Raw genomic sequence first — 26,870 nt, 5'->3', positions numbered from 1 at the left:
AATATAGTGTCTTTCTTCTATAAATTGAGTTATTGCTGCTCGAAGCAGTTCAGGAATTTTCTTGCAATATAGAATTTAATAAACTCCTGAATATCTTCAGACAATTTTGCAAATGAACTAGACAGAGTCGTGTGTTCTTCAATTTATTTAATTGCTAGTCTAATACGGATTGAAATATTCTGGATTTTTAAGTATTCAAAATGGGAGTCTATTGAAGACTTACAATGTCGGTAAAGTTTTTGCAAATAGAATATTTTCTACAATGTAGATATAAATGAAACGGTTCATATGATCTTTGTAAATCAACATATTGTCTATCCTATCAGTGCCTATTTAAGAGATATTTGCCTGTGTTTAAAAGTTCCACACGTATCAAACAGATATATAGGCATTGTATGGAATTATTTCAAATGTCAACAGTTCTGTCATTATTTTTTGTTTTTGTTCTTTAAATATAAAAATGTTAATGTTGCCCTTTTAATAAAAATACATACAATGGGTATTACATTTAAGCCAGTGAAGAGTATGTAACTACAGCTTGACATTGGCAGCAATGTTTTTCATTACATAGTGTAGGTTATATGCTTTGTCAAGTCCTGTTTTCTTCTTTGAAAGTAATCAATGCATATGAAGTATACATGAATCATAACAAATGATTTTTTTTTCAATTCTGATTGTAATTATCATTAACCGCCTCGATAGCCAACTGGTAAAGCGTCCGCTACAAGAGCGGAATGTTGTGAGTTTGATCTACGCGTGATACCAAAGACGTGAACAATGGTACCAGTAGCTCCCTTGTTTGCGCTCAGCATTAAGAGAGACTGGCTTCTATTTTCTCATACTCTCACAGCGACGGATTCTATCAGGAATGAGCTGTCAAGAGTGGTTGATATTTATTATTATTATTATTATACCAGATTTGTTGAGCGCCCTTTTCATATGTAATATACGTTCAAAGGCGCTTTACAATTAAACATATGACACATCGCAGATATGTAGGAAAATAACAAAACATGACATATGCAATCACAAAACTGAAACTGAACAATTTGATTAAACGCCTTTTTATAAATGATATTTTCAATGGCGTTATACATAATAATAAAAAATAATAGTTATTACAACAATATCATAAATGAACAATGATAATATTTACAGCCTTATTGTAACAAACAGCCATGACCACACCCCCCACCCCCGAGGTCGTTTTATCCCTATTGCCAATACCAGTGCTTTAAACATCTGGTACGCCCAGACGGGCTGCATATAGTGGTTCAGCCTCCCGGTAAATGGTGCCATCATGTACTGTTTTAGATAGAAATACCACACATTTCAAGTGAAACTCAAGTCTTGCGAAAAACACACACATAGAACGTCATAAACCTTAAAATATGACATGATGAAATAAAAGATGGATTGTCAATTTAGTTAATTACATGATGAATTGTACAGTTGAGAGATCTTCGTCAGCGACGAATGACTTGCTGTAGTTCTGTATTACAAAAATAACAATGGCATATTTATTATGAGTAGAAACAGTCACAGTTGGTATCTATGTGTTGTAGGAAATTTTGAAAAGGTGTGTTTTGAGAGCTCTTTTGAATGAATTAAGTGATGAATCTTGTCTGAGATTGTCAGGGAGAGAGTTGCATAGTTTTGCGGCGGCAACCCTGAAACTTCTATCCCCGTAGGTAACCAGTCGACTTTTTTTATGGCACAAGGGTTGTTGCTGCATTTGCTGACCTCAGATTTCTAGTTGGCACGTACACCTCCAGTAAGTCTCTCATATACACCGGCGACTGTCCATGCAAGGCCTTGAATGTTTGAATGAGAATTTTGTATTTGATTCTATCTTGTATTTGAAGCCAATGAAGATCTTTAAGGATTGGTGTTATATGTTCAAAACGGGTTGTTTTCGTAATAAGACGTGCAGCTGTGTTTTGGACATTTTGCAGTTTGCTCGTTGTAGCTTTTGGCACGCCGTACAAAAGAGCATTGCAGAAATCTAATCGTGAGGTCACAAGCGAGTTTATCAGGGTTTTTGTGGCTTCAGTTGTCAAATATGGTCGAATATGACCAACGTGTCGTATTTGGCCGTAGCATGTTCGAGTCACAGAATTAACATGATGGTCCATGTGCATGTTCGAATCAAGCGTAGCACCATGGTTTCGAACAGTTTTTGATGGTCTTATGCTCGATTCGCCAACTTTCAATTCTAGATTTTCAACATGTTTGGAGTGTTTTTGACTCGAAAAAAGAATTACTTCAGTTTTGTCTGCATTCAATTTTAACATGTTTGAATTCATCCATGAGATGATTTCTTTTAGGCATTGTTCAACTCGTGTGATTGTGGCTGCCTTTGATGCTTGGTCAAGTGGTTTAAACGATAGATAGAGTTGGGAGTCGTCTGCATAAAAGTGGTGGTTTAGACCGTGGTTTCTACAGATGGACCCGACTGGCTTTGTGTACATCGTGTAGAATTTTGGACCTAGAACAGATCCTTGAGGAACACTGAATTTCATAAGGACTGGTTCAGAGAGTTTGCCATCGATGCATACTGTTTGGTAGCGGTCTGTTAGATTTGATGTCACCCACTGAAGGGGTTTATCGGCGAATCCAAAATTAAATTCGAGTCTGTGAAGCAGGGTGTTATGGTCAATGGTGTCGAATGCAGCCGACAGGTCCAACACCACAAATACTGTGACGTCACCTTTGTCAAGGGATTCGAGAATGTCATTCTGAACTTTTAACAATGCGGTTTCAGTTGAATGAAATTTTCTGTATGCTGACTGGTTTATTTCATGTAATTGATTGTTTGTCAAATGTTCCTCCATTCTTCTATTTACCACTTTTTCAAGGATTTTTGAGAGGAATGGCAGATTGGAAACAGGCCTGTAATTCTTGAGTGTGTTTTGGTAAAGACTTGGCTTTTTTAACAATGGTCTTATTCGTGATTTTTTAAATGATTCTGGCACGATTGCACTTTCTAGAGAGATGTTAACAATTTTCGTCAATATTGGGAGAAGTTCGTTTATACAAGATTTCAAGAGCCATGTAGGAAGAGGGTCTAATTCACATGACTTATTAGCTGACTTTTGAACAAGCTTTTTCACCTCCTCCTCTGTTGCTGGACTGAAACTAGTCAAACGCGCGGTATCACATAGTGATATGCGTCCGTCTTCTGGAGTAAATGATTCATTCTGATCCTGGGATGCAATATTAGTTCTGATTTTTTTCTATTTTATCTATGAAGAAATCGCTGAACTCCTGTGCTAGTATTTCTTGGTTCTTGCCTGATGGAAGTGCCGCTTCACTTGGACCGTTCAATAAATGTTTCGTTATTTTGAACAAGCTTTTTTGGTCTCGTTCACTTGATTCTATTTTCTCTGAGTAAAAATCAGTTCTGGCCTTTTTTAACATTTTGTTAACGATTGCGCATTGGTTCCTATACATTAAATGGTAAACGGCGAGTCCTGAAGTCTGCCATTTACGTTCTAGTTTACGTTTCAAATGTTTGGCGTCATGGAGCTCCTCCGAGAACCAGGGACAAGATGGTCTTAATGTGATGGTTTTTGAACACAAAGGCGCATGATTGTCAATTAAAGCTGAAAGTTCACTGTTGTATAATGAGACGAGAGTTTCTGCATCTAATATACTCTGTGACAAATTAAAAAGATCGGATGATAGAATATCAGCTTTGAAAGTATCAAATCGAACGGAGTTTCCTGTATGTCACAGTTCTCTTTACCGGAGGGGGGGGGGGGGGGGGGGGGGGGGTTCGCGGCAAGTGAATTAAATATTACCGCGAAATGGTCCTTGGCTATTTTTCCAGAGCTATCTGATACCCAGGATCAGTCACTACTACTGCCGATACTGTTTTATCTATGTCTCTGGTGATGACCACGTCTAGGGTATGACCGTGGACGTGGGTGGGCCCTTTCACATGTTGATACATGCCACAAGATTGCAACACACTGTTAAATCTGATGGTGTCACGATCAGAAAGGAATGTCTAAATGAAAATTTAGATCGCCAGTTATGATGATATTCTTGTCAACTGCGGCGTATTTTGATAAGAAATCTGGCCGCTCGGTATCCAGAAAATCATTTGTATTCAGACCATTTTTCTTTGATGGAGGAGGTCTGTAAATAACGGCCATGAGCAATGTGTAGTTGTTGATACTAACATTACACTCAATATGTTCAAATGTTGAAAAAGTATTGTCACTAGTTGAAGAGACCAATTTTACATCTATCACCGATCTATAAATGAGGGCCACACCACCTCCACGCCTACTACCAGGGCGTGGCACATGCTTGATTTTGTACCCATCAGGTAACAGTTCACCTAGACATGCCTACTCGATGGAGGTGCCTAACCATGTCTCAGTCACAGCAATAAGATCTGGATCATTCGAGATAATAAAGTCGCAGAAGGCTGTCGTTTAAGTGGTAGATTTTGCTTCACAATCGGCATAAAGTATATTAGTATAAACTAATTATAAAAATATCTTAATGATTTCTTTGTGGGTCACATTAATAAAAAGTAGTAAAGATAATAAATGATATTAGAGAGTGTTATGTAGTAAACTTTCAAAATGATTGCTAATAAAGTGTTACTTATAAATTATATGATATACGCCGTAATACTATTTTAAACAGCGTTTGCAAGATATTTGACAAGCTCGTATCATAATATAGACGGTGTGGGCAAATGCATGTCAGCGCAAAGTCGTCAATCAACATTTCGCGAAAGATATTATAGGACAAATCAGAGTAAATCTGAAAAATGCAGTTCGCACAAATTTTAAATGTTAGCTTTATAGAATTCCAATTTATCCTGTTGCACTTTTCCTGGGTAAGGAACATATTTCAAATGATTTATATAAAGAGCGACACTTACAAATCACAAGTTCTAAAAAATGTTGCGAAAACTTGAAAACATGAATGAGTCACTTTAGGAGTAGGCCTAAATCTTATCAACAGATCAGGTGTATGACTGGCATTTAGCAGTTCTATAAGGAACTCTACATCTATCTTCTCTATCAACTGTTGTCGTTGTATTACTTGTTGTTATGGCTTTTGTTTTCTTTTTTGTTGTACCCTTGAGCCACGCCTTTTGCCAAAACCGGCCCTCCTTCGTGCAAAAGTAGAGCAGGCCAGACCACGTAGTCGACGTGTGTACCACTACTTGTGTATGGCTTGAACAGGTCAGTGTTAAATCGTGTACCTCGTCTAAGTAACGGAGCAAATACAACAGATGGATCCTGGATCTGCATTAAATTGAAATAATTATATGGATAATTAGAAAAGTGGACATTTCTGTTTTTAAGCCAGCACTGGATGAGAATGAAATATTAAATTAACTTTTCTTTGGATATACGAGTAATCAAGAAGTTGTCGGTGAACAGTTGTGATTATATGAAACATACATGTATGTGTCTGCACACTAACAAAAGAAAAGAGGTTTGATTGCTAATCATACAAAACTTGCTTAAGATTGCTACAGAAAAACGCAACGTTACGTATCTGATTTGCTTACAGAAATAAAATTTCATAACATGATGCTATATTGAGTGGGATAAGAGGCTTATGTCTATTTACTGAATGCTTGATTCGCAAGTTATATTTTACATATGCAGTTATCTCAAATTACATCTGCAGAGGGGCCTCCGTGGCCGAGTGGTTAAAGTCGCTGACTTCAAATCACTTGCCCCTCATCGATGTGGGTTCGAGCCTCACTCGGGGCGTTGAATTCTTCATGTGAGGAAGCCATCCAGCTGGCTTAAGGAAGGTCGGCGGTTCTACCCAGGTGCCCGCTCGTGATGAAATAATGCACGGAGGGGCACCTGGGGGTCTTCCTCCACCATTAAAGCTAGAAAGTCGCCATATGACTTAACATGTGTCGGTGCGACGTTAAATCCAACAAAAAAAAAAAAAAACATCTGCAGAACTTCTTGGCATGTAATTTAAACCTCTAATATGGAATGAGAAGGCACATATTCACTAAACTGACACTGAAATATTGACGTTACATCAAAATTATTTGGTGCCATACAGGATCCAAGAACGAGTGTTACCGCATTTAAGATTTGATCTAGTATTTTGTATTTATCAAGCAAAATGATATATAAGATTCGCCCTACTTTTTTACTTTTGAAAATTATGACATTCATTTGGTATGAACAGCTAATAGAAAGGCGCAAAAGTTACGTCAATACTGCTTAGCGATAATGGGCCGCAGTTTTGACGACGACCACATTGTACAGTCAGGGAAAACGTTACTTGAATTAAACATTAATCGCAAGCGCAATTCATGGATTTGCCGATCCTATTATGTCGTTCATTTCGCATGAACTCCTAAAATATTTCATTTCTTAAATAACAGAACGGTCAAATGCCCCGCATTGTATTGATTATCATGCTCTCAAAATAACTCGCTAGACGTCTGCGTACTCTGAAGTTATTCCGCGGGAAATGTAACCTCCACCATTGCAATACTATTAAAGCACGGTTATGTGTTCACGCCACTCCGACCTACTATATTTTGGGCCATACATGCATCATGAAATAGTGCTTTTCTATTATCTATTTTTATAAAAGATCTATTAAATCGAAATAAAATATAGCATGCCAGTTTTCTACACTGGTATTTAAACACAGAGAAATGGTTATAAAACGCATCTAATAATTAACTCGAGCTACGCCCTCTTGAAATCATTTTGTATGCGTGTAACCTATTTGTATTGTTAGACATGTTTAAACATGGTTCTGCTATATTTTATGTCTGAAATACAAACCGTCATAAGCCAGCAGATCTCAAGACATTCTTGTGTAAATGAGCTAACGTTTAAAGCTATCCTTGATGCTTTATCAGTTGAACCTTTAAGATGTGACACGTACATCTGAAAAATGAAGAGCTCTTTAGTTAGACATCAGGAGCATAGTGATAGATGAATATATACGTGTCTTTTCCCTGTTGCTGAAACTGCCTTCTAATTGACTACATTAGGTGTCTATATCTGTTTTGTCATGCTAAACAGTATTTAGAAATACGAATACGAAATACTGACACAGATTCGTCATATTATAATGCATTCAGAGATAAGACATATGATAAATATTAAGCTCTCCAGTGAATTGCATATCAATCTCATTATTACATTTAACATTACGGTTTAATGTAATGTATGCTTGAATGTTTTCTGTCTGTAAGCATTATATTCTTACTTGATATAAGTTTCCTACAGCAACAGATGCCATTGCTTTGCGACCAACCTTTAAGATATTGCGCATATCTGCTGATAAGTCTCTGCGGTCCTGAAAAATTAAACCTACTGTCATAGAATCGCCAAAGAAATGTAAGAATTTATCACAGATTTTGCTTCATATATCTAAAGGATAAATTTGGCAGAATGTAATTCAAAATTGTCTAGATGATGATTATTTAAAACACTTGTTAACGTATTTAATGATGCAACAAATAATCTTTTGCATTAAAGCACTAAGTATGTATATTTAATTTATGTATTTGTTGTCTCTACTTGTTTTACATGTATATTCCTCGCTCTATGTTAATCTGTCTGTGCTGAACATTCACGTCTTTATCTAACTGACTAAACTGCGTGGTATAGTTGTTATTTTTTCTGGTCCTTCGGGATCAATGAGTACATTCATTTTTACTATAATTTAATTTTGCTAAAGCCGGTGCTAGGGATGTTAGGAATGTTGCAAAATTCATTGCCTTTCATGAACAGACTCAATCGAACAGGGCTGCAATCATGTTACCTGGTTGCGTTCTATGCTTCCAAGGGATCTTTTCACATTCAAATAACTATCACAACAGCAGTCTTTAAGAGTCGTGGGGCGACTGTCTAAAATGTCTCCCCTACTTGGACTGTTTCATTTTTCTTTCCTCTGAGATCACGGAGTATATTTATTTTTACAATAATAGAATTTCGCTGTAGCCGGTTCTAGGGGGCGTGAAGGATATTGCACATTTCATTACCTCTCATGAACAGACTCAATCAACCCAAATCTGCTATTATGTTGCTTAGTTGTATTCTATGCCTCCAAAGACTTTGACACTGATTTTATTTTTATAGTAAGAGTCTCCATTCGAAACTCATACTTTAACGATGATTTTGATTATAAATAAGCTTAAGATAATAATGTTTATACATGCTTGTCTGAAAATTCCAGCACATGCTGTAAACTCTCCATTTGTTTTTGTCCCTTCATTTGGCAGAAACGCATAACATCCTAGAGAAATAGATAATACTATGAGTTATGAAAAGTCCTTATAATAACTTTTAAAATCACATCTTCTATGTCCAGAAAACGCTCTATCTAAAACGGTTATATAAATATGTTATAGCCTCGAATCTAATATATTTAAATGCTTTAAAAGAGAACATTAACTTTTCTTCGAGATGCAGTATGGCCGGCTTACTGTTTAAAATAATAATACATACATCTTCAAGAGTTAGACCGTGTCCAGAAACAAATTCGACCAAGTCGTACACAAATTAGTTAACCCATACTTACTTTTGTGTAATCATTGAATACCACTGAACACTATTATTAAAAACATGAAGATAAAAGATGTAATATTTGACCTGTATGGTAACGAATTGACAACTTTCATAGTGTGAGTTGACCAATTCAGTTGAGTATGAGTGGACTAGAGTACGTGTAAAGTTGGTTCGAGCCTACTAGTTTTCAATAAATTTTGCTGCTATGCTGCTTATCTTTATGACAACTATGTGAGTAACTTTTATCTCATTTTGTAAAGGTATACCAGTTTTCTTTAAAATATCCTTCACATTTTCGGTAAACAAATCTGGCCGTGTTTATAAATAGCTTTAGTCAAAAGTGGTCTTTCAAGAAAATGCAGTGGACCAATTATCTTAAATACTAATCAGTTCTGCCTTCTTTGGCGTGCATGATAATGACCTGCAGAATCTTTAGCAGAGCTTCTACTGCATTTCCCTCTCTGTGGAAGTAGGTGACAAGAATGTCAAATGCGTCTGTCCACTGGTTATCATACAACTCAGCATATCTTTCAGCGAGTTTTGTCGGGCGATTTCTGTCGCTGAGGTCGGCTATATTTGGGTTGTTATCCGTCAACCTGTCTCCCATAGCTTTACTAAGTCTTAAAAGTAAATATAGACTTACTTTATCTTTAACGTGCAAACTATTCTTTTTCTAAAAAAGAGATATATTACATAAAAGTGTGTATATATAAATGAATATTCATAATTCAATATCGTTTAAATCAAGCAGTTTGATTCGTTGATACAGCGTTCACACATCGATGAATCCCGTGTGATTCATTTTTGTATTCGGCGTGTATTTCGGCGTTGCGTCAATGTCGTAACTGAAAGCAGTAATATTAAATATGTGCCGAAACATGTTTATGTGAAACATTAAGGACTGAATTATTTTTTTCTGGTGTTCATGCATGTGTGAACCAAGCCTTTAACGCACATACTTAATATACATTAGTAAAGCCTAGTCTAGTGATCGCAACTGATTATTGTTGAATAAGGCATTCTTCAAGCTTAAAGTCATTTACCTAGTTCTAGTTTCATCGAGCTCAGTCTCTGTGTCTTTCAATTTTGTCAAAGTATTTTGCAATTTGACCTTCAGTACTAACATCTCTTTCTCCAGTTGTTTTCTGTTAACGCTTTCAATATTCTTATGACCCAACGTCTTCGTCATTCCTTTTAATTCTACTTCACGGCCGTTGGCGGATTCAGCCTCAAGATGTTGAATTTTCTTTTTGAGTGAAGTGATGGTTTCATTCATTTCAGCTTCTTTTTCTTCAAACGTTTTTGTAATATGTAGCAGTTGATTTCTCTGGGCAGATAACAGATCATCCTTCTCTTTCAACAATTTGTTAGTTAATTGTTCATTTATGTCACTTTTGTGCATATCTTTACTCCTTTTTACCTCTAGATCTTTGACTTTTAGATCACGTTGCGTAACCTCTTTTTCAAGATTCGTGACATCTTTCCGTAATGAAGTAATAATTCCATCTAATTCAGATTCTTTTTCATGCATCAGTTTAAAGGTCTGTTGGAGTTTGACTCTCATTTCCTGTAACTGGTCGTCTTTTTCTTTCATTTCTTGTCTTACTACTTCATATTTGTCACTTATGGCCAACCTTTCTGAAGCTAACAATTCCTCTAGATTTTTAATCTGTAACTCATGATCACCAGCCTCTTCTTCAAGATGCTCGATTTTCTTTTTTAGCGAAGCAATAGTTCCGTCAGCGTCAGATCCATTACTAGCAGATGTTCCTTGAAGCCGCCTGTTCATTTGAATTATTTCAGTCTTTTCATTGTCCAACAGCTTATCTTGATCTTTTTCTATTTCTTCTTCAATGTACTTTTTTTTCGTCTCAAGGGATGTGATAGTTCCACCCATTGTGGTATCCTCTGTTGCATGTAGCTTGCTAAACATCTGCTGCAGTTGATGTTTTTGTTCAGCTAATTGTTTATCCTGTTTAGCCAGCTCCTCAGTTTTACTATCTATTTCTGTCTTTGTACTTTCAAGTAATTTCTCTAGATTTTTAGTTTTTAGGTCCTTGAGTCCAACCTCTGTCTCAAGTTGGGCAATTTTCGTCTTAAGTAAAGCTGTGCTGTCCTTCATTTTAACCTCTTTCTCGTGGTTATCGTTTAATGCTGTTTGCAGCTGATTTCTTAAATCACATATTTGTTCATCAGTTTCAACCATAACATTATTTACTGCCAGTACATTTTTGTCACATATTTTAAGCTGTTTCCATTCCTCATTTTGTAACATTTCTAACAATTCATCTATTTCCAGATCACGACGCTGTATTTTTTTCGACAAACGGTAAATTTGATATTGTTGTAACCTGATGACTTCATTACTTACTTCTTCTAAACAATTTACACGATCAGCATAAATTTGTGACTGTCGCACCATGTGTTGTTTAAGCTGATGGCACTCAATTTGGAGTCGTTGAAATTCACGTTGACCTGGATTAGAGTAGTTTCTTTCTCTATAATGAAAGCCTCTGCTAGTGTCAAATAGTCCCAAGCTTCTGCTCAGTGAATCGTTTGCTCTTTTTAATGGTCCTACTAACATAGAATACGCCATTGTTCACCTGGTAATTCGGTTTTGTAAGGTGCCCTGTACTGCTTTGAAATATAAAGTTTTCATTTCGACTTATACTTGGACGGTTTAAATCAAGTTAGAACTTCGTTAAATTTACTACAACCTTTTATATGATATACACATAAAACATAGAGACAACTGATATATGTTAACAGAACAATCTACTGAAAGAACGGACATAATCAGTCACTGTTTCTCTGTGTTTAACTTTGATTCATACACTGTTTGATTAAATCTTGGCTTTATCGAAAACGACTGGCGACTAATAGACTTTCCAAATGAAACATGGCTACTTTCGATTTTAAACGAAACAATAAACTAGCTACAAATTAGGTACATGCGTTATTCTTGCATGGCAAACAGTTTTTGCTTGTGCTTGAAATGCTCAACTTACACCCTAGTGTGTACGTTGACTCTCTTCCGATAATTTACCAATGAATGCGTAAATAGTGCTTAAAATGCAAGTTTACCATGATAACAGAACCAATAGAATGCTGAAAGTAGACTAGCGATACACATGTAGGTAATGTAATGAGACATATGTAAACTTTATTCACAAAGTTTGTCGTCAAAAGTACTTACATTAGAGAGTATATCCTTGTTTAAATCGTTCTCAACTTTGCTTCTTTTAAAATGAAATAGTGAACTATCCTGTTATACTAATTTACTTCCTTTTTCCGATTGACAGTTTATCCTTATTGGATTAATTTAACATTAAATTTTTACGATCAATATATTTGTCAATATCATAACTTAATGGCATTTTTGGCTATTATAGCTAACGGTAGTCCCATAAAATCAATCTCTTTATAAAGCATTGAAAACTTCATAAATATATTCAATGGCTAACGACATGTACATATTAGTAAACGTTAAATATCCTAAAACTTTTAATGTAAATAATTCTAGCCGATTCTATGCATTGTGTAATGAAAAAATAAAAAAAAAATAAAAATAAAACAAGAGCTATCATACACATTCCCACAACGCTGCCTTCTACAACAGCGTATGTATAGGTAAACGATAAACATACAAACATAAAAACATTTGACAAACTTTAAGTAAAACATATAATACAACAAGGACTTAACAACCACATTAATGCAATATGGAAAATACGAAACTGCTAATGTTATACTTTATAAATGAAAGCCTTGTTAGAAACCTGTAGTCAGATATCTTTGTTCTGTATTTTTCTTTGGTAAGATCACGTCGAAAAAATGCTTTGTTAGAAAAGAACATTTTTTCTAAAAACATTAGTTCACTGAAAACATGAATAAATCAGAGAGGATTTTCGGAAATATACATATAACAACTTTTCTAACGCTAAAGGGAACTGAATAAGATTTTCAGGAAATTTAGAGCAATATATAAGACATCGTTTGATAAAAAAATAAACAATGAAATAAGTCTAAAAATAACAGATTTTATTACTAATCCTACGAAACCCTGTTTTTCAAAGTCGCAAATTTTATATAGCCAATAATTATGCTACAGTAGTGACTAAGACAAAGCTAACGGTTTTCATTAGAAATATTCTTGCAATTTATAATGAATTGAATTTTGGATTTGTCTTTATTGTAATATAGCCTAGGGACTTTTCAGTATAAAACTTTCAGAGGTTAAATTATATACCAAAATACCATACGATTTCAAGCACGGTTAACTAAGAGGCGTGGTTTCAGTTTTCAATGGAATAGAGTGCGGTAACTAACAGTGCGGGTATCAGATACCTGCACTCCAGTTTTTGCACAGCTTCACTGGCAAAGACTGAAAAGGCTAAAAATAATGAAATATTTTTATTTCAACACATCAAACATGTTAAAAATTGAAAGTGCATCTACTAAAATTAACTACTCCACATTTGGTTGTAATTTCAGACAGTGCATTTCGAACTTTTTGTCTGTTATGGCACGGCGAGTTTTTAAGATTAAAAATTTATTTCAACACATCAAGCTTGTTAAAAACTGAAAGTGCATCTACTAAAATCAACTACTCCAGAATTAGTTGTAATTTCAGGCAATGCATTTCGAACTTTTTGTCTCTTATGGCACGGCGAGTTTTTAAGATTAAAAATTTATTTCAACACATTAAGCATGTTAAAAATTGAAAGTGCATCCACTAAAATTAACTACCCCAGATTTCGTTGTAATTTCCGACAGTGCATTTCGAACTTTTTGTTTCTTATGGCAGGGCGAGTTTTTAAGATTAATTTCTTTGTCATCGTCACTTTGCTCGTGCCTTTTCGACGTGGATAAGCTGACGTCAGAATTTGGGTCCAGTACACTGCATACCTTTTTAACGGATTTTATCGTTCAAGCGTCTATATACTTTCTGACAGCAGTAACATATCTATGACCTGTCCTGTCCATAATATCCTGTTCGTCTATATCAGCTTCGTCCATACCGGATCGAGTTTCCAGGCATAGCAGGAAGAAGCCTCTTGTAGAAATCACTGTGGTTACCTACGGCATTTATATACGTTTCAAAATGTGTGTACCAGCTTCGTCCATACCGGATCGAGTTTCCAGGCATAGCAGGAAGAGGCCTTTTGTAGAAATCACCGTCGATACCTACGGCATTTATATACGTTTCAAAATGTGTGGCCATGCAGCGTGTACCTGTGAATGTAAAACAAAATTAGCCTAGAGAGTGCCATTTTATAGTTTATAGTCAATGAATTACTGGGGTTGCAATAATTAGATTCCTATTACATGTACTAGTCTGGTCCAGACTTTGGCGGTTCCAGCGAGGTTCAGAGGGACGCAATTAGAATTTGGTAGGAATCCCCTCCCCAAGGAGAACTTTCTTGGATCCGCCCCTGCCCACAAAGTCGAAGTGTTATTTACATCCCTAGGTCTTAAAATGAGCCGCGCCATGTGAAAACCAACATAGTGGTTTTGCGACCAGTGTGGATCCATACCAGCCTGCGCGTCCCCGCGCAGTCTGGCCAGGATCCACACTGTTCGCTTTCAAAGCCTATTGCAATTAGAGTAACCGTTAGCGAACAGCATGGATCCGCGGATGCACAGGCTGGGATCCATCCTGGTCGCAAAACCACTATGTTGGTTTTCTCATGGTGCGGCTCAAATATGCTTTTAAATGTGCGCAAATGACAAGGAATTGAACGGTAATGCAAGAAGTAGGCTGACTTAATAAATTAACATAGGAATTCAGCCGAGTGTTAAAGCAATGCGTAAAATTGTTTAAATACTGTTGAAGGCTCAATAAAAATGTGCATACCTGGTATACAGTAGTGTTTTATATCTTTGTTTTTTATAGACATCTGACCTAGTCCACCATGGTAGGTTTTAGATCCTCGGCCAATGAATCCAATGAATCGTCCTTCACTATCTCCAATAATTTCAAACTAGTCACATTGAAGACCACGGTGTTCACCACGACCTCTTAAACCAAACAACTTGCATGCATAAAAAACACAGCTGCAACGTTTTGAAGTCTTTCATGCCAAAAACACCGGACTTCCATAATTTGTTTTCGTCATCACTAGAAATTGGATCGGCTTGTTTTGTGTCAGTGCCAAGGCCTTGATTTAGCAGATTTTTCATTTTACTATCTATTACAGAATAAAATTCAGCAAATCAGGAATCGTTTTAATCAAGAAAGAACATGTCGTGCACTCCATGCTCACGTGAATGCCTTAAAAGTCCACACATGACAAGGTACAAAGATTTCGGGGGTGGGTGGGGGTAATCCTCTCCTTTTTTTAAATTTTCATTACGAAACGTATTAACCAATATGACAACACTGATTTGTCCATAAAACGAAGTTCTGGCATGTTATCCGAATCACGGTGCTGTCGCCAGGTTTCGAAAACTTTATACGCCCACCGAGTGTTTTGGCGGTGTTTTTGTTTCGTTTCGAGGATTTTAGCTTTACAATTTCTTTGTCCGTGACTGGTTTGCCGAAACGGTCATCACTTTTGCATTTCAGTTCCAAACTCTATAGTTTTAGCAAAGCGCTGCCGTCAGATACTGCATTTTGTTCAGTCTCAAATAGAAAGTCTAATCCAAGATCAAAGGAAGCTTCAGCAAGGTTATTATCCTGTTTAATATCGTAACAATCCAGAGGTACTTGAGATAATACTTTCATTTAGTAACTCGTAGTAGATTCTTTCCGCGCTTTCTGCCATCTGACCCAAAATTGCAACGAGTCCGTCGTCAGATAGCTCCATTTTGTAATAAGTAAATATTCACAATCCCATTTACTGATCAAGTGCATAACTCTAAATGCCGGTGTGTCTGACCCATCAGACAGCAAACTGTATCGTATTGATTTTCTGCTCTCGTATTGGTTTAATTTACCTGGGGTTTACAAATTTGTAAAGCAAGGATTATAAACACTCATTGAACTACTGTATATGGCAAGGAAAACGCCTACTAAACTGCCCTATTGGCTATGATACAAAACAGAAAGAACATCAAAACTCTCGGGTAAATGATTTATACTCGGAGGCTACGCCTCCTCGTACAAATCGTATTCCCTTGAGTTTCAATGCTCTTTCTATTACTAATCACTGTAATTATTATATTTTAACTAGCGTTTATTTGCATGCTTCTAAAATCGATAAATAACTCCTTAATTGCTTATGTAAGCATTGCTTTATTTTTCCGAATAATCGTTTATAGATGCGGTGCACGTGAAACTTGTGCTGACTGGTAAGTAATACATGTATTTTCCAAGATTCAAAATGTAAAGGTTAAATGCGTGGACATTTGAAGCAATTATTAGGAAAGTTCCTTGATATAAAATGGCGAAAATGTCAATCGAGGAAAGAGCAAGAGCGATTCGTCTAATTGAAGGTGGTGTGAATTACAATGTTGTGAGTGTCCATTTACTTATGTTTCGCAGGTAATGATTATTTCATTTTGATTGGATTTTTTAAAATCTAAAATCTAAATGGCCGTTTTCATAAATTTGTATATTTTGTTCTCTTTCACGAATGCCGAACGTGCACCGCACCTCAGTAATACGTCTGCTGCGAAAATACAGAAGACAGGCTCTATCCGTGACCTGCCACGCCAACCAAGAGAACGTGTAAATGAGTTATTTGCGCAGGGTAATTGTCTTGCGCGTTTGGTAAATGAGTCTGCGCTTTAAACATATGGATGATATCTCCCGATAAAATTGAATCTCGTAAGAAGGCTAGACTTGTAGGCCTACATAAAATTGTTTAATTTTAAATCTGACGGTGATCAGGCAAGTGCAAAGGTGTAAATTAATATATCTCCCGATAAAACTGAATCTCGTAAGAGGGCTAGACTTGTAGGCCTACATAAAATTATTTTAAAACTGACAGTGATCAGTCATGCGTAAAGGTGTAAATTGCCTTGGTCGCTCTGCTTAATTTGTAAGGAACAAGAAATACATAGATCTATTTTTGCCCCATGCGGTTCTTGGTCGATCTGTGTATGAAGAGAATTGGAACCACTGCCTTGCCCTTGCATGATCGTAAGAGGCGACTAATAGGGTCTTAACACTTGGTTTTGTAGTAACTCTGTGATATGCAAATTTTGATTCCATACCTCATGTTTTTATTTCGATGTTAATGAGATGTGGAACCAAAATTTGTAGTCCTGTTTGATACTGTGTTGGTGTGCCGTACAACCCAAATAAATAAATAAATAAGATCTATTTTTTAAAGTAAATCAGATTTATGCGGTAATTTCAATGAGGTAATCACGTCACTGGTAGTTTACGGACAATACATTTCTGTTAAGAATGGAGTCATTTGTAATAGGTGCTAGAAAACTGACACCAAATATCCAAAGTATAGTTTATAACAAAAGTTTTCTCTTTTCATTTTTTACTTTTTAACGCCGTAGCATGTGCGGGATATCGATCCAGCGGTAGTAGCAAATCCTAAAATGACACCGATATTTCAAATATATATCACTATTTACCGATCGTATTGATATATTTTAATGTTTTATAGTACAAAAGAGTAATTTTCGTCAGAACGTGAACAAATTTTTTATGCTGCGCAAGATGTGTGTCCTGTGCTAATAGAAAATCTAGAAATTACTCTGATAACTTGGATTTTTGCCATAAACCATATTAACTTTCACATTGTTTAACAATTACAGACTAAAATTGTAAATCTTGGTTTTAAAAATATGTGTCATAATTTGTTTCAACATCAGTAATTTCAACATTCATAGCAGTCGGCCATAAGGTTTCAATATCTACAGTATGATTCAACATGCAATAAAAAAAAAATCAAACATGCGTGAAGGTGTGATTTTCTTCCGATAGCACACATCGTCCTCTCTTTTTTATATCTAAAGTATTTTTACTTCATTCGATCACAAACAGTCATTTTATACCGGATATTGAACATAAAGGAGACGTACATAAAAGATTGAATTGCCACACACTTAGCACATTTCACCATAATAAATTATCGCTTTTATCATATTGAAAAAGCGCAATTCTTTTAACCAACGTGATCATATCTCTTGACATGGCTAAGATTAAAAATAAAAGAAAAATAAGCAAAATTAAAGGACAATTCTTACAGATCTTTAATACTTCAATCATTTTTTTTAATGTTTTATAGTGAGATAGATAGAATAATTAGTTATTTCCGTCAAAATGTGAACGAAATTTTACATTTTGTAGCTGCGCAAGATGTGTGTCCTGTGCTAATAGAAAATCTGAAAATTACTCTAATAACTTGAATATCTTTTATAAAAATAAAGAAAAATATCAAACAGGGAGTGCCACGCACCAAAAGCGCAGCCTCCTCAAAACGAACCCCCCAGCACGCAAACGTGTGCACCACACACACACTCAAAGCTTACACATCAGGACAAAACGAACAACACACACACACACACACACACACACACACACACACACACTCAAAGCCAACACATAAGGACAAGACGAACAATAAGCACACACACACGCGCGCACACAAAGTCAACACACAAGGACAAAACGAACAAACAAAGGAACACAGTGGGGCACCGCCTTGGAACGGTCAGTGGCAAAAAAACCACTGGGGAGTTTAAACCGGTTTATGGTAACCATGTAACTTTTACTTTGCTTGCGATTACAATCTAAAATTGTAGCTTTGCAAATCTGAATATAATGTTACATCTGTAGCCTGTGCGGGATGTTGTTCCTGCGCTAATAGCAAATCCTGAATTGACGCCAATATTTCAAACATATCCAAAAGATACCTTTTATGTAACTTCTTAAAAATGTTTTCAGAGTAGAAAATAATTAGAAAGAAAAGTGATTTTCGTCACAACGAGAACGAAATATTACATTTTGTTACCTGCGAAGGACACACATCTTGCGCAGATAACAAATGTAAAATTTTCGTTCTCGTTACGACGGAAATGATTTTTTTTTCTATTTATGTTCTACTCTTAAACATATTTTAATTTTTAAAGATACGTAAATAGTATGTTTATGAAATGAAGTAGCCTAAAACATAACTGTTACAGAGGACGACATGTGCAAGCTGGAGGATCACACCTTCAACCATGTTTGAGTTTTATTGCATCTTGTATCAGATCGGAGGTATTGAAACCTGGTGACCGACTGCTGTGAATTTACTGATGAGGAAACAAATTTATGACATATAATTTAAGTACCATGATATTCAGCATTTGACATTTATATTTATTAATAAATTGACCAACTGCATTATTTATTAAACATGAAATGCAAATTACTGATATACAAAGTTACATTTGTTATTTGCGCTGCGCATTTGGTAAATCGCGCAGGTTAAATTTATCCTGTGCAACGATTGGTAAATCATATTACCGACGTACAAAAATTTGTTATATGCGTTGCACGTTTGGTAAATAGCGCAGATTGGTTATTTGCGCTCAACATTACTAGCAGAAACCAGGACAGAAACATTTTAAATATACACATTCATGACAGGCGGCGTAGAGCTACTGATAAATCAAGAGGAACAGTTAGAACGCATGATAGCCCTATCAGCGCTCAGACAGTGCGCAGAAGGTAGAGGGAAAATGACGTGAGTAGCAGAGGCACATTTCATGGGATATTTTAATATGCTTGCTTCTGTTGAAACACTCTTACGCTAAGATGACGTCAATGCATTTGTTGCGACCAAAAAGGAGCGCTACTATATTTTATCTACTGCTTTAGATTAATGTAGTAGACCAGTTATAGTAATGTTTAAGAAATTGCATTAACTTGATGTAGTCTTAAAGTTAACATTGTTTCGCATTGAGTTGCGATTTTCAAACAATTTTGTAAAATTTATGATATTTCCTCAAGCTCAAATTTCAAAGTGATAACCACTGTACAAAACGATCGCAGGAAATTCATAATACCAATATCTTTTATAAAAGAAACTTCAAAGTATTGTTCACAATTATACAATTATAAAACACAATTATATAAAACACATTTCAAAATAAAAAACTGTCTAACATTTTTTTCTGGGGGACCTCAAGTAAAAGGATTTAATCCGACAGAAAATTAGCTCCAACAACAAAAATTATGGCAGAGCCCTGTGAGACTGTTCTAAATTTTGCTCTCTATATTAAAAAATATCCATGAGCAGAAGCAAAACCTACCTACAATTCCTCCACAATACGTAAACTAGAGCAAAGGTAAAATAATATAATAAAAACCTTTTAACCCATGTAACTCAGTATTTTCAAAGATGTCTAACCCTGCACCCTTTTGTATCAGTTATAACATTTACTTTAAACAGCAAGAAATGGCTTATCAAATGAAAAATATCCACTTTTGTTCATTTGATTCACCTGAATTGAGCAATTGATCGTTTCTTAACCAGACTCTTCAGAAGCCCTCGGACTGTGTTAAATCCATCGCCTTGCGCGCTTTGGTTTCTACGGCTGAAGATCCTACAGGGAATTTTTTTATAGTTAATCAAAGACCTGTTTATACATTTCAGTAAGACGGGTGGCTTCTTCACATGTCTTAAACCCGCAGAGGTGATGACAAGAGCTCTTAACCACTCGGTCAAATAGGCATCTCCATGTGTCATGTTTTAAATCGTCTTTCTTCATGTTTACATAATTTTATACTCTTTTGCTGTGTTTTTCGCAAGACTCGTCAAGCTTGTCAAAAGCGCCCTGCGTGCTCTTGGCCTCTCAAAATCCACAAGAGCTAACACACCATGAATGCAGATCAAGATACTGTTATAATAACCCTATTGTACACGTACATAACGTACACTCATTTGACAAATACTAAAACAAATGGTGGTTCTGTAATATTAAATGTAATTCAAATTTTTACTTATCACAGATAATAGCTGGTTATTATAATAATGCCTGATACAGTAATTTAAGCACAAACGGCAAAGGGCTTGTTTTGCGGAAAGACGGACGGTATAATGTCTCCCAGTTTTACTACGTCAGTGAAGGATTAGATTGATGCTATTTATTTTGCAGCGGTAAAATGCACATCTACTAACAAAATAATTGGTAATTAAAGCGTGTTAAATGTACATGGTAAAAATATATTTCAACAATCACATGGTCTAAAAAATTGTTATATAAAGATATATACTTATAAAGTCAAATTCTAAATTTATAACTCGATTACTTGAACTTTAAAAGTCCGTTTCAGTATTTAATTAATTTATTTATTTGGGTTTTACAGTGCACCAACACAGTACAGGTTATATGGCACCAAACAGGACTACAAATTTTGGTTCCACACCTCATTTACATCGAAATAAAAACGTGAGGTATGGAATAAAAATTTGCATGCCTGTTGGAACCACAGAGTTACTGCAAAACCAAGTGTTAAGACCCTATTAGTCGCCTCTTACGATCATGCAAGGGCAAGGCAGTGGTTCCAATTCTTTTCATACACAGATCGTCCCAGAACCACATGGGGCGCTTCAGTATTTAAAGAATTGCATAAAATAAATATAATGATTTTTGTCAGTTCGGAGGTATAGTTTCTGTTTGGTTGAGCTAAATCAGTTGGCTATGTAAGCAGTACATGCGAATGTTGTCATATCTCTCGCCACCAATCATTTCCCTTGCACGGTCTTTTCCAAATATTTCCCTCCATTCCATGAACATCTCTATATCATGTCTGGATGGTACCGTATGTGTTGATTTCTTGGTCGCGGCAGTGGATAACGGCTTTTCATTTTCACTGGTTATTCTGCTGAAATTCGATTCCATTTTGCTCTTTGGCGGAGCAGACTTTGGACCTCGTGTGTCACTAAACACTTCAGCTACACCTTTGCAGAGGACTGGCCCGTATGAGTGTAATAATAATGCTGGCCATACAATGAAATCAACCTTATTGCCGTTATTCGTGTACACCGAATACATGTCTGTGTCAAACGTCTCCCCTCTAGAGATATTAGGACCGAATACAACAGGAGGGTCATTGACCTGAAATTGTGTAAAGATATTATCTAACAATATATTATAAAGCAGCATGTTTAAGTATATAACTACCGCCCGTGATACTTGTTTGGAATAGTAACAAATACCAAATACATGTAAATTGACTAGACACAATTATATACTCATCAAATGGGCTTAAATTATTTTATATCTGTTTTAACTTTGTTACAAAACGCTTTCATATGTGACGCTGATGGAACTGAAAACAGCGACTTGTTGGTGTTACAACAGCTTTTCTAATTAACACTTTCAGTGACCCCAACGTTCCTAAATAATTGAACGTTCAAGGCAGTGACCTTAAAATGTCTTTAAAATTGATGTTTGGCCATATACTGAACATTAGAACATGAGTTTTTGTTTCTAAACTATCTTACAAAGTCCAGATCAAGAAAACAAACATGACTGGATTTGGAATCGAACCCTGGCTGCCTCGGCAATAAAAGAGTTTTCTTGCATTCTTGACCAGTACACCACGGATGCTTACGTATTTAACGATCGTAAAATTTAGTGTTACCCTTACAGTAGCTTCATCCTGAAAAATCCACGAGAGCCGAATACATAATCCCAGATCAAGACCATTTTATTATATACCCCATCTTTTTGTTTGTTGTTTTTGTTATTGAACGAATCTTCAATGTTTGTCAATGTTTAAGTAGAAATGAATGAAGTTTTTGAATGTGCTATTAATAGAATTGTGTCAGGTCATGCATATTAGATGAAAATAGTCCGGCAACTTACAATATAGAAGGAACAATACGGATTTGTGTCTGCCTGTTCATATCTAGTTGTAAAATTCAAGTCGCAGTTTTGACAGAATTTATATAGGTATATAACATAGAGATTTATAATTATTGCAGTTAACCTCTGGTATCCGTTACAAACGTTGGCAATCTTAGTAAAAACTATTTCTGTAACATATAACCTATCGTGAATTATATTTGAAAGCCATCTTAAGAAAAATAGCCATAATTTTCTGATTAAGACTAAAATTTTCTCTCTTTTTTTGTTGTCGTACGATCTGAAGACTGAGTGTCTTTAATTGGTCTTGTGTAATAACAACCCTTCAACAAAATGTTTTGCAATAATTCCGATATCAACATGGAAAGAAGTCAATAACGCTTTCAATAAAAAATAAAATACGGGTTTTTTGTTGTTGTTTTTTGTTTGTTTGTTTGTTTTTGTTTTTTTTTAAGCAGGACAATTTTGAAAAACGGTAGTGCACAAGTTTGTAAATAATATTTACATTTGAAATATGTGTAACTACATGCTATGGATTCAAAGTTAATGCAACGAGTATAAAAATGAACCTACAATTTTAGATAAGATTGAACAAATAATGATATCTTTGCATACAAGTTGCAAAAATGAAATATTTTCCATAAATGGATGTTGTATTTTTACTTTCCTTCAGTGTACAAGTATACATATTTTGTTCCATTGATTATGAATCTATAAAAGTTTGTTAAATCATTATTTACGTGACTGTATCGGTTCAAAATATGTTTGTATGACTGTCTGTCTGCCTGTCGTTGTTTATGACATTTTGATGATAAGTGCATCTTTTTTTTTCTTCAGGTCATGCTAAAAACCTTACAAACGTTTACAAATGGCATTGTCTCAGTCAGAACAACTCGTTATTTAATCAACATTTCATTCCAACAAATGATGGCATTTGACCATGGTTGGTTGATGGACAAGAAATGTCGAGAGTGAAAGTATAGTCACTGATTGCTCTAACTGCTTTCACAGCGTACGTAGATTCAGCTCAGAATTCAGAATTCCTTCAACGATTGGAAGTCCTAAATTGAGCCGCGCCATGACAAAACCAACACAGTGCGTTTGCGACCAGCATGGATCCAGACCAGCCTGCGCATCCGCGCATTCTGGTCAGGATCCATGCTGTTCACTTTCAAAGCCTACTGCAATTAGAGAAACCGTTAGCGAACAGCATAGATCCTGACCAGACTACGCGGATGCACAGGCTGGTCTCGATCCATGATGGTCGCAAACCCACTATGTTGATTTTCTCATGGCGCGGCTCAATTATGAAAGTTTTTTTGAAGTGATGATATTTTTATCCTACAGTAAACTGCGTATTTCGATATTTTGTCATTTGGTTATTATTAAATGTCTTTGATTTGTTAACGAATGTAACAAAACCAAATAGAATGGAAAACTCACAGTCATGAGCCAGCATATTTCAAAGCATTCCTCGACATAGTAAGGAATTCTTCTTGCAAAGCGTGCAATTGATGACTCTGACCTGCTCAGTTCTTTCTGGTATTTCTACAACAAAGGTTAGAAAGTTCTTTGTAAGTGTGCACAAAAACAGATAACAAACCTCGCAGTTAAAACATAAACCTTCACAGTGGTGATCACTGCCAAGGCCAGTTCTGTATATCGTATACATTTTCCGGTTCAGTGAGTGATGATCGCCTTTTAATGCATAAAAATTTATGATGGCTTGACCGTTTTTTTAATATTATTGGGCGGACTTCAACCCAATCCCAAGGTGTGGCCCTCGATTTGTTGTATTTTACTTTGTCAGAGCAACTGATCCGATACCACCAGTTATTATGTATGTCGTGTGCATGTTCCGGTATAGTATTGGTCAGCAAAAGTATGGTCCTTGATTCGTCAAGTTTTATGTTTAGCCACTCTTATTAAATAACAATGCAGATTTCCATCGCAACTTATTGGAATGATCAGTGTCAGGTCTTATTATGCATGTTATTGGCATGTTCCGGTTCAATGATTTTCAGGGAGTTATGACCCTTTATTTGTGACATTTCATTATATTTTTGCAAATCTGACATCACTTCAGGAGTTATCAGTGCCAAACAAAGATGTATAGTATCCTGGTCCTGTGAAGCGTAGTTGTACATATTATCGCCATGCTTTGATTGAATGAATTTAAGTAGAGTCATAACCCTTGATTTGTCAAATTCTTTGATATGTGCTTCTTTTTATACCACTGGCTGAATTTCCACCAAACTTCATGAGAGTTATTGCAGCCAAGCTTAGTTGTCTATTTTGTTGGAATGTTATGGTTCAGTGATTTGTCAGTGTTATGGTCTTTAACGTCACATTAGGTTATATGATAAATTTCTAGCTTTTCATAGTGGTGGAAGAACCCAAGTGCCCCCCGGGCATTAAGTCATCACAGGCGGGCACTACCGACATTTCATAAGCCAGCTGAATGGTTTTCTTACGTGAAAAATTCTACGCCTCCGATAAGGCTCGAACCCATATCGGTGAGGGAAGAAGTTCTTAGTAGTTCACTTGTTATCTAAATCTTAACTGTAGTTTTTGGTCAATGATAGAAGAGAATAATATTTTTGATGTTTACTTGCACGCCATTAGATCCGCTAAATGGAAACATTTCTCATTTCTCTTACACTAGAACTTGATTTGTGTGTGTTTTGGCAAGAGGTGTGATTAATATGTTTGAACAGAAGTATGACACAGCTTAATGTCATTGAATGATTTGTTATCATAGTAATTAATACCATCTCAAAGAAAAGGGTCATGATGAACCTATATCGCTAATCTGTTAAATCAGGATAAATATTCTGACAAAGTTTCATACTTAGTCCGAACTTAGTCTAGGAATAATCAAGATAATCATTCTGACCAAGTTTCAAGAAGATGGGATTATAAATGTGACCTTAAAAGTTTTAACAAGCTTTTCCTTTGCTTCGACCGTTTAACCTATTTTTTGTTTACCCCAGATATCCCAGTTTAGAAATTGGCATAGAAATCACCAAGATCGACGTTCAGACCAAGTTTTATGAAGATAGGGCCATAAATGTGGCTTCTATGGTGTTAAAAAGCGTTTCCTTTGATTTGATCTGGTGACCTAGGTTCTGACCCCGAATGACCCAGTTTCGAACTTGTCTTAACAATCATCAAGATAAACATTCTGTGCAAGTTTGTATCAAATTAAAGCATAACCTCTGTAAGGCTGAAAGGGTCAAAATAGAAAAATGTGTCCATTTCAGTGGCAGTAACTCTAGAACCCATGATGAAATCAAGCCGGTTTTCGAAAGGAACCCAGATCTAGTTGTAACTTAAGTTGTGTGTAAGTGTGGTTAAAGACAAATGTAAAATGTCATTTATATCATGTTCATATTGTAACAATTTACAATCTTGGCTCTTTAAGAGGTCAACCAGGGGTATCTACGGAACCTATGATTGGATCTGACGGATTTAGTATGGAATCCAAGATCAATAGTTGTTAAAGATATTTTGCAAGTCTGTATCAAATCAAAACATAAATGAAGTCTCTACATGGCTGCAAAAGCCAATATAGTAAATTTTGGCCCTTAACTCTAGAACCCATGATGGGATCTGACTAGTTTTCAGAATGAATCGAAATATTATGTCAGTATAAGTTGTGTGAAAGTTTGATCATAATCAATTGCAAAATGTATTCTCTATCGTGTTCACAGGCTAAATTAGCAAATTTTGGCCTTAACTCTGGAACGTATAATAGGATCTGGCCATATTTACAAAATGGATCGAGATATTATGTCAATACAAGTTGTGTGCATGTTTGATCAAAATCAATTGCAAACTGTGGTCTATATCGTGTTCACAAGAAATTGGTAACAGACGGTCGACAGACGAAGGGTGATCACAAAAGTTCACCCTGTTACTAAGTGACAGGTGAGCTAATAAAATCAGGTGTATGTCATATATACCTTTAATGAGATAATCAAATGATAACGCAACAGATGCATTTGGTTAGATTTTGCAACTCATCTTTCAATAGATAGGTACTATTTTATTAAAGATACCTTCGAGAACAACGATGGTATTTAAAGCTGAAAGTTTTATGACATTAAACGATATCGATTCTTTCGCTTCAAACAGATTGTGCTAACAGATTTCTATAATTTGGTATTTCAAATTAAAGACATGAAAAGCATTTAATTCTAGAATTATATATACATTTGATTAAGCTACTGCTATCAAATGTATACCTTATATATTTGCTTTCCTGAAAAGTCTGCAATGTTCCTCCGAAATTCTTTGATATTTTTGTTCATGATGGCAGGAATATCACCCGAAACCTGTAAAAATATATTACACGATGTGTTTTAGCACGATGCCGACGAGATGCTGGATATAGTTATTAATAATCATCTTATCAACACAATGTTACTATTTTATTTCATTATTGTTTGGTTTGTGTTTAAATCTTAAAAGTATCGCTATGCTTTAAAACTAAAAAATAAAGAAACTTAACAAAAGAAACATAAAATGATGAAATACAGATAGTATGGTGGCATATTTCTGCCACAA

General features: G+C 35.7%; 2 protein-coding genes across 2 annotated transcripts; both read right to left on the bottom strand.

Moving 5' to 3' along the window:
- Positions 1-4,450: 4,450 nt before the first annotated feature.
- Positions 4,451-12,213, bottom strand: LOC123558251 (interaptin-like). The gene is made up of 7 exons (XM_053543084.1): positions 11,731-12,213; positions 9,578-11,168; positions 8,956-9,154; positions 8,182-8,262; positions 7,231-7,320; positions 6,801-6,905; positions 4,451-5,273 (listed from the first exon to the last, which is right to left on the bottom strand). The coding sequence occupies exons 2-7, from the start codon at positions 11,128-11,130 to the stop codon at positions 5,064-5,066; spliced, it is 2,238 nt and encodes a 745-aa protein (XP_053399059.1). The 5' UTR covers positions 11,131-11,168; positions 11,731-12,213; the 3' UTR covers positions 4,451-5,063.
- Positions 12,214-20,403: 8,190 nt separating this feature from the next.
- LOC123558854 (uncharacterized) lies at positions 20,404-23,845 on the bottom strand. Its single transcript, XM_045350700.2, has 2 exons — positions 23,745-23,845; positions 20,404-21,548 (listed from the first exon to the last, which is right to left on the bottom strand). The coding sequence occupies exons 1-2, from the start codon at positions 23,748-23,750 to the stop codon at positions 21,117-21,119; spliced, it is 438 nt and encodes a 145-aa protein (XP_045206635.1). The 5' UTR covers positions 23,751-23,845; the 3' UTR covers positions 20,404-21,116.
- Between the last annotated feature and the right edge of the window lie 3,025 nt (positions 23,846-26,870).

The sequence above is a fragment of the Mercenaria mercenaria genome, chromosome 5 (genome assembly GCF_021730395.1).
Source record: "Mercenaria mercenaria strain notata chromosome 5, MADL_Memer_1, whole genome shotgun sequence".
NCBI lineage: Eukaryota > Metazoa > Mollusca > Bivalvia > Venerida > Veneridae > Mercenaria > Mercenaria mercenaria.
This window is presented reverse-complemented; position numbering and strand designations above follow the sequence as displayed.

Bases quoted from the DNA above. Each gene is read 5' to 3' on its own strand.
- LOC123558251 (XM_053543084.1), bottom strand. From the start codon at position 11,130: ATGGCGTATTCTATGTTAGTAGGACCATTAAAAAGAGCAAACGATTCA. The intron at 8,263-8,955 runs GTCATTATCATG...CTATTTCTCTAG, and splicing joins CTCTGCTAAAGATTCTGCAG to GATGTTATGCGTTTCTGCCA. The intron at 7,321-8,181 runs GTATAAACATTA...TTAATTTTTCAG, and splicing joins TGGAATTTTCAGACAAGCAT to GACCGCAGAGACTTATCAGC.